General features: G+C 51.0%; 1 protein-coding gene across 3 annotated transcripts in view; it reads left to right on the forward strand.

Moving 5' to 3' along the window:
- ASTN1 (astrotactin 1) overlaps positions 1 to 12,101 on the forward strand; it is a 55,906-nt gene that overhangs the window by 25,068 nt on the left and 18,737 nt on the right. For 2 of the 3 annotated variants that reach the window (XM_033067729.1, XM_033067727.1), the window contains exons 5-11: positions 223 to 342; positions 1,375 to 1,524; positions 2,341 to 2,508; positions 2,690 to 2,774; positions 10,468 to 10,542; positions 11,008 to 11,145; positions 11,466 to 11,616. In XM_033067729.1, coding sequence (XP_032923620.1) covers positions 223 to 342; positions 1,375 to 1,524; positions 2,341 to 2,508; positions 2,690 to 2,774; positions 10,468 to 10,542; positions 11,008 to 11,145; positions 11,466 to 11,616 — 887 coding nt within the window. The remainder of the gene's footprint in view (positions 1 to 222; positions 343 to 1,374; positions 1,525 to 2,340; positions 2,509 to 2,689; positions 2,775 to 10,467; positions 10,543 to 11,007; positions 11,146 to 11,465; positions 11,617 to 12,101) is intronic. The other variant, XM_033067728.1, reaches the window with a different exon arrangement.

Consider the following 12,101-nt stretch of genomic DNA (forward strand, 5'->3'; position numbering starts at 1 on the left):
AGTGTTTGCCTCAGGATACTGGCACAGCCATGGGGAAAAGTTGCAAGGTAATCCATGGCAGGGGGGTCTGGCTTTGTGTGGTGGGAGGAGGGGCAGATGCTGTCCCTGCTGCACCTGGCAGATGGGGCTTCTGGTCTTTAGTGCAAGGCTTTCCCTGAGGGGTGGTGTAGGATGCCAAGGTTTGGGGTGGCACTGTGCCAACCCCTCCATGACTACACTCAGTGTCCCCTGCAGCTGGCTCAGCCTTTCTCAACCCTGAGGGGGACTCAGGGACAGAGGCAGACACCGATCCCCAGCTGACCTTCTACACAGACCCCTCACGGAGCCGGAGGCGCAGCCGAGGTGGGTGTGGGTGCAGAGGTGGTTGATGAGCTGTGACCCCTCTTGCCTTATTTGCCGTTGCTTCTCTGGGTTTGGAGACTTTGCATTGGCAAAAAGATGGAAACCCAAGTGCAATCCCAGCTGCCACAGGCAGGCACCAGTCCCTGCTTTGCAGCAGGCTGCTGTTGCTCTGCGGTGGAGATGAAATATATGAAATATATTCTGATATTTTGCTGGAGGCTTCTGCTGGGCACTGGTGTATATTAATGAGTAACACACTTCAAAGGCTGGCCTGTGCATTCCCATGCTGCTGCTCAGCACTGTGCACATACCAGCTGTATGTGCACCAGAGGATGGGGACAGCCTATCCCCAGGCAGGAGTTTTGCCCCATTGCCCTGTACCGTCCCTTTGGGAGGTTTCCTCTTCCCAAGGAGTAAAAGTTTGTGTGTGTTTTCCCTCGCTGAGCCTCATTTGCTGGATAATGCCTTGTTTTTCTGGGAGTGGCAAGACTGGGAGCCATCTCCTTCAGCTGATGCTGGAAGGCTGATTCAGGCTTTGTCTCCAGCCAGTTTGTTTTCCACTCAGCTTTTTCAGCTGAAAGATTTCAAGTCAAAGACCTGCATGCCCTGAGCAGTTAGGTCTCTCTATTGCTTTTTCAAGGGCATCAATGAGCCTGTTGTCATGAAAAAATTAACCCAAAGGAGAGGAGAAAACCAGGATACTGCACTTACCTTTTCCCCCCTAGTATCGCTGCTCTGCTTTAAAGCTCTTGTACTGCAAAGTTCTCAGCATGCTGCAGTGCAGGGTGTGGGCGAGCCATGGCTCTGAGGGATCAGGAAGATCTTGGTCACAGTGGGAAGGAGGGATGGAGAGTCCCATGGCAAAGGCTGCTTCATGTTCTTCAAAGTCCAAAGTGATTCCATTTGATTCAACTGATGCTGGATTTCCAGGGGGCTGGGCAGGGTCTCTGCATCCTGAGGTCCTCTGGCTGCACCCAAAATCTTCCTGGGTCCCACGGGTGTCAGGTTTGACTGTGCTCCCGTGTTTTGCAGTGGGGTCCCCCCGAAGCCCTGTGAACAAGACAACACTGACCCTCATCAGTGTGACAAGCTGTGTCATCAGCCTGGTGTGCTCTTCCCACATGAACTGCCCCCTTGTTGTCAAGATCACCCTCCATGTTCCTGAGCACCTGATCGCTGATGGTGAGCACCCCATGGTCTTACCCATTTCTTCCTGCCCCACTCTGTAAGGTTTGATGGAGGAGAGGGGGAATGATGGACAAGATGGGTGCAGGACTGAGGGGACAGGTGTGGATGGGGGGCACCACTATGGGACAGAGGGAGTGGGCATGGGATGGAGGGTATGGACACAGGACAGAGGGGATGGGTGGAAGACAGAGGGGGATGGAAGGAGTGGGTCCATGACAGGGCAGACTGGTGTGAGGTGGAGGGTACCATGTTGGAAGCAAGGGATGGAGTGGTACAGGATGGAGGGGATAGGCATTGGACAGAAGAGAGAGACACAGGATGGCTGTTGTGGGCCACAGGGCTTGCTTCAGGATGGAGGGCATAGGGCCAAGGAGATTACTGTGGGTTGGAGGGGAATGGATATGGGATTAAATGGACCATTCTGAGATGAAGGACTCTGTGGGACAGAGGGATCTGATGTCAGTGTGGAACCAAGGGGAGGGGTATGGGAGAGAGATGGCTGCTGTGGGACAGAGGGGAAAGGCACATAGTGGAGGGAGCTCTCATAGGATTGAGGAAACAGGTATGGCGTGGAGGGAGCTGTCATATGGCAGACAGGACGGGCACAGGACAAGAGGATTTCTTGTGGGACAGTGGGTACTTTCTCAGGATGGAGTGAATGGGGATGGAGGGATCCCATAAGCAGAAGATGGATCCATCACAGGATCGGGGTGGGGAACATCACGGGATGGATGGGATTCAGGGCACCATCATGGGATGGAGGGTACAGCAGCAGGTTGCTGTCACTGACTCCCTTTGTCTCGGTGGCAGGAAGCCGGTTCATCCTGCTGGAGGGCAGTCAGCTGGATGCCAGTGACTGGCTGAACCCAGCACAGGTCGTCCTTTTCTCCCAGCAAAACTCCAGCGGGCCCTGGGCCCTGGACCTCTGTGCCCGGCGTCTCCTTGACCCCTGTGAGCACCAGTGTGACCCTGAGACCGGTGAGTGTTCCTGAGGTGGGGGTGGGTTCACCTCTGCCTCCCCAGCCCAGCTGTGGTGGCAAGGTGCAGTAGGGAGCTGCCTGGTGTCCTGGTGTGGCTGCAGGCTGCACTTGGCAGGGCAGCGCTTGGAAAGCCTTCCCATGTGTGTTCTCCCATGTCCCTCATGTCCCTGTCTCCACAGGGGAATGTCTCTGCTATGAAGGTTATATGAAGGACCCTGTGCACAAGCACCTCTGCATCCGGAATGAGTGGGGGACAAACCAGGGGTGAGTGCCCAGGCTTGGAGTGTCCTTACGTGCAGTGTCCTCACAGGAGCTGCTAGGCTTCCACAGCTCATTACCACAGCTGTGGTAGCTTCTTGGATAGCAGAGTTAGAGGCACCTCAGTGAATTGTAAGGTTAGTGCATGGCTAGGCTCTGCAGCAGGTCTGTGGAAGGCAAGGATTTTTGTTCTTTGAAATAATCGGGAATGATGTACAGGAGGCCATTGTTACATTTTAGACTAAACACCTCCTGGAGAAAATCGAGATTGTTCCTCCCACTCTTGTGTGCAATATCTTGGGTGTCCTCCACTTTGTGGGGCTTTAATTTTGGGTGTGTGAGGCATCAGAGGAAGGCTGAGGTTGGGGTGAGGTCAGGCTGAGATCCCCATTGAAAACTGGGAAAAATAAATGCTTTGGTACTGTGGCTGAGGGAACAGAGGAGTCGCCATCTGCTTCAAACTTTGCACACCTGGAGGTGCTAAAGGGTATTTTTGTGATGTTTCTGCAGCATGAATTGGGTGATGGATTCCAAAAGTTCCCATTTCTCTGTGACCCTCAAGGGGGTGCTCCATCTGTCCCTCAACTCATGGGTCTGTGACGTGCAGCTGGGGCCTCCCAGGACTGGCTGGAGGTGGTGTGCAGAAAGCTAAGACATCCCCAGATTTAGAGGTCCCATGTACATCAGCATCTCCAAACCCTTTTTTTCCCCCCTCTTATCTCATTACACCTCAGGTGGATTGGTGGTGCCCCTGCATGTGTCAGGATGCCATCTCTGAAGTTATTCATCTTCACAGCGGGAAAAGAAAAATCATCAAAGGCAGGGCTTGCATCTCTCCTGCTGTGTCACTGTGCTGGGGGATGGCAGCAGTGGGGGGCTGTCAGCACCAGCGCAGCCCTGCTGTGTCCCTTTTAACTGGGACCCTGGGGAGAGCACTGCTGCTCCATCTCCAGCCCCCTCTCTGTTTTTTATCATTTTAAAGGCAGTTTAGCAACTAAATCCAGTGTGGAGCACCAGGTGTGTTAGACAAGTTGTTGCTCTGGGTGCCCTGAGCCAGGGCACAGGTGGCCCCATGCTGGGGATGTGCTGTGTGGTGTGGTGATGGTCCCCAAATCTCTGCGAGGTACCACTGCTGGAACAGGGAAGTACAGCTCCTTGTTCCTGGGGGCCAGTGTCCGAGAGGAATGTCCCCAGCTCCTCTGTGCCATCTCATAAGAGGCACTGGGTGATGGGCTGGGGTGTGTGTTATTCCCCTGCCAGGGATTTGCCTGTTTTGGGATGTGTTATGTGTAGGAATGTCTCACAGTGGGCTGGAAAGAGGCCACAGCCACCCAGGGCCACATATGGCTTTGGTGCCACCCTCTGCCTCCATCAGAGCAGTGTGTTTGGCCCACCACCTTGCAAAAAGTGAATTGGCAAATGACTTTGTATATCGAGGCTAGTAATGAAAATGGATAAGCACTGTGGAAGAACATTTGCTTCTTGACCCGCTGCTTTTCCTTTGCCCCTGCGTGTGGGTCTGCAGTTTCACACTTTTCTTTCATGCACATTGCTCTTCTCCAGCTTTTTCCTGATTTAGCTTCTACACTTTCTTAAGGCAAAGTGGAGAAAAAGATGCTGCTTTCAAGTAAATTGGGAAAAAATATAGTTGGTAACAAGCAAGCCAGGGCAAGAAGGACCAATATATTCCTGATGCCCCCTGGACCTGTGTGTATCTCCTGATCCAGCTTTGGTCTCAGTAACGCCCACCTGAAAGGTGCTCAGGACTTCCTCCTTTGTTCTTCTGTGGGATTTGTGGCTGCTTTTTTAGATCTATCTTTTTTAGACCACAGGAGCTTTCTTTCTGCCTTTTCTCTTGCAACAGGATTCATACCTGGCCAGGGTATATCTTGTCTTGTGTTTCTTCTTATATACCATGGCTATGATAAATTATGTGCAGCATTTCCAAAATATTTTTGTTTGAGGCAGAGAAACCTGGCAGTTCTTTTTCTGCAAGGTGCAACACAGCCCTAGACCATGGTGGGACTGTCAAAGTTCTTCTGCCCTTCTCTGGGGTCTTGAGAAGGCTCCAATGCTGCAGTGTCACCATCCTTTGGAAACTCTCTCAAGCCTCTTGAAACTGCAGTCATTTTGTGTTTCTTCATTGAACTTGTCAGTTTTTCCATTTCATAAAATGATAGCAGATGAAAACAAACTTCACCATCCCTACTTGCAGCTTCCACTATTTTTAGGGGCTCTTGAAAGCATGTTCAGACTAACCATTATGATGCTGAGGGCAGCTTGGTGTTTAATGAGAGTTTATTTCATTTTCTGCTCTCTGTTCCTGATGTCCAGGTGCTGCTTATTGCATCTCTGCCTGGAAGGGCTTGTGATGTGGAGGTCCCTTTTGCATGAACCTTTGGCCTCCACAAGGTCATGACTGTGATGAAGTCTCTTTAGCCTAGGAGCTCTTGTCAGAGCCTGTTTAAACTAAATAACTTGTGGTTGTAAGTTGGTATTTATGGTTTTTGGGGTAGAGGTTGAGATGCCATGTTGCCTTTTGTTGGGCTCATCAGCTCACTCTGAATTCCAGCCCAACCAGGTAGCCTGCAGGCTCACCTGAAAGAGATGTCTGCAAATCTTCTGGTCTCTCTCTCCCCATCCCAAGGTGAGATCAGCTGTGCCTGAAACATTTCTGACTACTATTTGTCTAATATGCTTTGAGTCCTCCAATATTGGAGTGATGTACTGCTGCCACAGGTCAGTCCCCAGGGAACCACAGTGACACTTGGTCAACAAAGCAGGATTTGCCAAATCCCTTGGCAAACTTGAGAGTGACCTGTTCTGGGTACGACCTCCTCTGTTTTCCCCAGTTGGCCTTCTTATATGAAAACTCATTTCAACCCTCTGGTTTAGATAGTCTTGCCGTTGGTTTGTTTTTATTTACAGTGATGACAAGTTGACTCGGTGTCTGTTCACTCAGTAGCATCTAATTTTACTCATGAAGGCGAGCTCATGTTTGTACTTTATTGGTGATGGCAGTGAGAAGCTTTTTGTGTTGTATTTTAGATACCAGACTGAGATCCACGCCTCCGCACTGCATCTTTTACCCAATGTGTCCGAACCCTAAATCTTCAGTTTTTAAAAATCTCAGATCTTTTTGATCATGGGTAGCAGATACATTTGATCAGCTGCCTTTTTTTTGTGTGTGTGTGTGTACGTGTGTGTGCTGCTCTTCGTCTGTTTTAAACAAATCTGTCTGGTGCTGTTCGTGTGCTCACAGTCTGTCTCCCTACTTTGATATGCATTGTTAATTAGCTGCTTTTCGACTCTTACACTAATGTTCCCTGAGTAGGATGCAGTTTCTAGCAATCCTGCTGGCCACACTTCATCTTTTCTCATCAGACCAAATTTCTGCGGTTCTTCTTATGGTATAACTTAACCAGAAAGACAAATCAGCACATTCTGTCTTTAGTTAATAAACTGTTACCTGCCTGCATTTGTACTTTTTCATCCGAGCCCTTACATCCATCTTACACATGGCTTTCCCCTCCCTACATGCAATTCCCTGGGTGCACTTTTCAGCCTCCCCCGTTGAGATTTAAGGCACTCTGCATTAAGGAGTCTTTATGAATGTGCGCTTTCAACTTGTAATGGGCTTCACCCTTGCCTGGGGAGGTTTTAAGGCAGTTTGAGGTGAACACGTCAGGCTGGGTGCTCTCATCCTGCTGTAACTGTTGGGAAACTGTCCCATCGCAGTCTTACCCCCCACCTGCAGCCATGCAGATGTTTTTTTTCCAGCACAGGACCCGAATTCGAGCATCAGTCTGTGCCCTGCTCACCCAGCTCCCCTCCCCTCCCCTCCCCTCCCACACACAGATATAGCCATCCTGGCAGTGCACCTGCTCGACTTATCCCATCCCCATCCCACAGAAGTGCAACAGACACACCAAACACTTTTCCTGCTTAAGGTCTTTATTTTTCTCTCTTTCCCCCCCACCCCTTTTTATTTCTTTCTTTTTTTAAATTTTTTTTTAATTTTTCATTGCCTTTCTCCATCCCCTGCTGTGTGTCTCAGCTTTGCAAGCTGAAGGACAGCCTGATAAAAAGCTCCTCGTTCTTTCAATCCTTTCATGAAACCACCCATCCGCCTCCTCCTCCCTCCTCATTCTCCTCATAGATTTACGGGGCAGCCCAGGGAGAAAGTGTTGGCATTAGCATCTTTAATGAAGAGCTGCTTGCAAGGGGTGGCAGGGCGGGAGGGGTGGGAGGGGAGCGGGCTGGGAACGGGAGAGGCATCAGCAGCTGGAACCCCAGCAAAGCTGTTGCAAAATACAGTGAAGCTGGGGAGAAACTGTGATGGGCATTGCTAATTGGAGATGGCACTGGATGCTCGTGTGGCATCTGCTCTCTGCTCTTCTGCCATCAGGGTGGTTCTGGGTCTTCATGGGTCCCCACTTTGGGGTCCTGGAGTGCAGCAGGAGCGCAGGTGCTGTGGGGATGCTCTGGTCTGTTCACCCTGGGCATGGCCATCTTTGTGCTGCAGACTGGTTGGAAACCCTGAAAAGCACAGGTGTCAGGGAACCAGATGTGAAGTCACCTATTCCAGCATGTAACAACCCACCACTTTCTCCTCCAGTGACATTTCAGTCATACTCCTGTGCAGCAACTTCTTGTGCCTTCTGCAAAAACGCTCTCCTGTGGCCCCTCCAGCCTCCTGCCAGCTCCCCTCCAATCCAGCTGCTCCAAATTAGATCGTGGTGGTCACATTCTGCCAGCACTGGATTTATTCCTCATCCCACCCATCTTTGTCTGGAAGAGTTTTGTGGCCAGTGGGGACAAGCTGGAGCACAGTTCCTAATGCTGCAACTCAGTCTGGCCTCATCCCCTGGGGGCTGCAATTTAAGCATGGCTGGGGACCCTGTTGAGCTGGTTCAAAGCATTACCAGCACTGTCAGGTTTGGAGGCCTTAGCAGGTGTTTTATGAGATTCCACTCAAGCCCAGATGTGGAGCAAAGTTTCCAGGTAATAATCCATCTAGAAAAGCCAAGAGGCTTAAGATTGTCCTAGAGATCCACTGGCAACACTTCAGCCTTGGGAACTTGCTTGCTCAGTGTGGGGAATTTGCTGGTCCTCAGATGCACCTGGTAATTCACCATTTTGTTGTTTCAGGTGTCTACCTGAGTGCCAAGGCTTGCAAGAAGTTGAGAGCTGTCATTTCTGGCCCATTTAATCCAACCTGATCAGCTGCAGAGCTGCTGATCAGTCCCACTTTTCTTTGTGAGCTCTGAAGGCTATGCAACCAAAATACCCAACAAGAGTAACCCAAACCAGAACAGCGAGGTGCCTCCAGTGATGGCAGAAAGCAGGGAGGGAGGCATCCATGTAGGAAGGGGCACATCCATGTGGGGAGGGAAGCAGCCATGTGGGGAGGGAGACAGTAGTGTGGGGGGGAACACAGAGGAAGAAGAAGGTGAAACAGTGCCAGAGGCACCAGGGGCAAAAGGCAGCAATGGGGGAGGTAAGGTGTGCCTGGGCGAGGAGATGCTGCCCTGTCCTCTGCAGCAGAAGACACAAGCCAGCAAGAGTGCATGGGTGGAAATACCAGTGCTGAGCTTCTAGAGAGCTCCCTTGAGATGACGATGGGTGTCTCTTGTTGAGCTGGAGCTCTTATGTAGAGGATGTCTCAGGGCCTTTCTGAAGAAGGTCCACATCCTCACAGAGCCAGTGGTGCCTGGCAACACTGACTCTTCCTTGCCATCCCTTAGGGATGTAGCTATAGGCTGAACATTGCATTTAAGGGACATTTTTTGACCCCAAGTAAGGGAAAAGTGTGGCAGGCTGAAGAGATGCCACACATCTCCCTCCTGGAGCACAGAAACCTCTTCCCTGGATCAAAGCCATCATCACTTTTTACATAGGACTGGGGTAATGGGTTCAAACAGACAGAGGGCAGATTTGATTAGATGTCAGGATGAAATTCTTCACTGTGAGGGTGGTGAGGCCCTGGCAAAGATTGCCCAGAGAAGCTATAGCTGCCCCATCCCTGCAAGTGTTCAAGGCCAGGCTGCATGGAACTTGAAGCAACCTGGTCTAGTGGAAGAGGGGTAGGATGAGATGATCTTTAAAGTCCCTTTCAACCCTGGCCATTCTGGGACTCTCTGATTACAAGAATTTTAGCCACATTTGGAAATTGTGTTCTGGGTGAACACAGCATGGCTTGGGTGCTGATTTCAATCTCCCAGGTGGATCCAAATATACTGGCTCTGTGTCCTAGGTGTGTTGACATCCGTGGGCTCAGAGATGCAACACCAGGCAGAAGTCTGGCAGTCCTTGTGGTTGTACAGCACCTGCCCCAGCACTGAGTTCTGCTGCACGCCAAGAGCAACTCTCCACAACCACTTTTCCACCTGAGTTGATGGGGAACAATACCTTGCTTCTATACAGACTCTGCCTTTGTTCCCGGCCTGATGTGCTCCTCAGAAGCAAGAATAAAACCCATCTGCAGGAGCACTGGAATGTGGGGGAGTGAAGCATTTGAGGTGTTGGTGAGACACAAGGAGCACATCTCTTTCTGGATGAAGCTGACCTCATTCAAGACAATCCAATTGTGAGCTGAATGTAATCCCCAGCTCCCAGCTGACCAGACAGCAAAATGGCATTGTATCCCAATGGAGGAATGAGAAGGCATACTGTAATCCTGCAGTCAGGATTTTTTTTATTATTATTATTATTTTTGTCCTTGCGCAAATAACTTCAGATTAGAAATTAAACTGCTTGCCCAGGAGAGCTATAATTGCCTGGAGAGAAAATCCCTGGGCTTGTCACTTAGCACCTGACACTCTTGACTCTGAATTTTAGCAGCAGTGAGGAGATGGGATGGAAAATCTCCTGTCCCCAGCTCTAAGCCCTTTGAAAAGGGGATTTGGAGATTTAGGGTTTGGGAGCGGAGTTCATGTTGCCTGATTCAAAGCCCACCACCATGGCTGTGTCTCTTGTTTGTTTCACTCTGCAAGTGATGGTCTGCGAGCAGGGCTGTGCTGCTGGGGGTTCATGTCCCAAAGGTGTCACGGCCATGGGTGTCCCACTGAAAGGCTCCGGACTCCGAATCTTGGTGTCTCATCACTCATCACCCTGTGCTATATATACAACAGCAGGAAGGGAGGGGATGGGGCCACCAGCTCTCCAGCCTCCTGCTTGGCTCCATGTTTCCACTTTGTCTTCCAGCCTACTTTGCAAAGCTCTCCCTCCTGGAACAGTGAAACACAAGGGTAATAAGGCAGTTGGTGAAACTGGGATCCCAGACTTGATGTGCTCCCTGGCAAAAGCCTCATAGAGAAAGGGTCCAGCTGCGGTTTGGTTTTCTTTTTGCAACTCAGTAGCTGTAGGCAAATCCCAAAAACAGGACCAGGCAGGTGGCACCAAGCATGAATGGATGGGGGGATGGATAGAGTGTATCAAACCCCAAAATAACAGTTGCAACACACCACTGGCCTGTTGGCCGGTTGTGGCTGGGATGAGAATCTGATGTTGTTGGGACCCCAAAATTCAGATCTCAGATCTGAGGCTATTTTATCGTGTTGTCCTGGCTACTCTAGGAGTCATCCTACGCTAGGATCCTTCTGCCTGTGAGTTGAGGGCTGAGCAGGGGCAGCATTTTGGGCTGTGAGCAGCAGTGGGGACATGATGCTGGTGTGATGCTCCTGGGTTTCTTTTCCAGGCCTTGGCCATACACCATCTTCCAGCGTGGCTTTGACTTGGTGCTGGGCGAGCAACCCTCTGATAAGATTTTTCGGTAAGCGATGAGGACAACCTGCTCAGCACATTTTGGGGCTTAAATATGACTCAGGGAATACAGGCATGCAAGTAGCCCAGCTGGCAGGGCTGAGCACAGCTGTCCTGTGCCACCTCCTAAGGACATGGCTGGGAAGATCCCCCTGCAGCTATCATGAGGGTGCTGGATACCCAGCAGTCAGTTCCTGCTCTCTGTCTGTGGTGAGAGTGAGTTCTAGGCTCTGAAGGAGGGTTTCTATGAAAATGAAAGTGCCTTTTTTTTAAATTACTGAAGTTACATGCAATTTTTGGGAATCATTGGGTGTGTTTGGAGGAGCCACTCCATTTTATCCTGCTCACACACATTAGTTTGGGCTGGCATCCCTGCAGGATGAGCAGGGAGGCTCAAGGGTTTGGATTTCAGCAAAGACAACCTTCCAGGCTCAGCGTTTCCCTCTGTGCCAGCCTTTGCTGCTCTCCCTGGCAGGTTCACCTACACTTTGGGGGAGGGCATGTGGCTGCCCCTGAGCAAGAGCTTCGTCATCCCACCAGCCGAGCTGGCCATCAACCCCTCAGCCAAGTGCAAGACTGACATGACGGTGATGGAGGATGCAGTGGAGGTCAGGTAGGTGCAATGGCAGGGTGAGGGAGTTCAGGAGGGGTTTTAGCAAACAGAGCTGGGATCCCCATCCCACGTTTTGAAGGTGGAGATTAGTACAACCGTTAACCTGCCCCTCTTTATTCCTGCAAAGCTGAGCCTTTGGCAGTATTCCTCCTCATCTCCAGTAGCTCCTGCATCCTTCTAAAAACTTGGCTGCCATCCAGTTCACTGTCAGCCAGAGGAAAGCCTGAGCTCTGGAAAAACCCATGCAGCAGCCATGGTCACACATGCGTCCACAACATCTCACTGAAGCAGTGACACATCTCCTCTTCCCCTCTTCACAGGGAAGAGCTGATGACCTCATCATCCTTCGACAGCCTGGAGGTCCTTCTTGACTCCTTTGGCCCCGTTCGTGACTGCTCCCGAGACAACGGGGGCTGCAGCAAAAACTTCCGCTGCATCTCGGACCGCAAGCTGGACTCCACGGGCTGTGTGGTGCGTGACCCCCAGGGGCCTGAGCATCTCCCTTGGTGTGAGCAAGGAAGGGGAGGCCAGAAAAAGAATCTTTCCTGCCATACTGTCACTTTGGGTTGGATATTTTGAGGTTGATTTTGTAGCAGGAAGATGTTTTTGGGCTGCCATTGGGCCGCACACACACACACACACACACACACGCATGTACACACACACAGAGACACACAGACACACACATGAGGCAGTAAGAGGCCATCTGTTTGTTGGCTCTGTGGGAGGTTCTGTATCACTCACACACATGGTGTGCCTTGTCATCACCACAGCTGCTTTGCCCCAGAATGGGGGGGTCTGTGGGGCTGGGTTGCACTGCTGCAATGTCACCAGAGCTGGGCATTGGGGTGAAGAGGCTGTGAGTGTGGGGCAGAAAGTGGGTGTAGAAAGGGCAGCACCACTTTGTCAGTCACTGGAACTGGGTTGCTGGAGAGTGGGTCTGGTACCAGCACATT

Source organism: Catharus ustulatus, chromosome 9 (assembly GCF_009819885.2).
Source record: "Catharus ustulatus isolate bCatUst1 chromosome 9, bCatUst1.pri.v2, whole genome shotgun sequence".
Classification (NCBI taxonomy): Eukaryota; Metazoa; Chordata; class Aves; order Passeriformes; family Turdidae; genus Catharus; species Catharus ustulatus.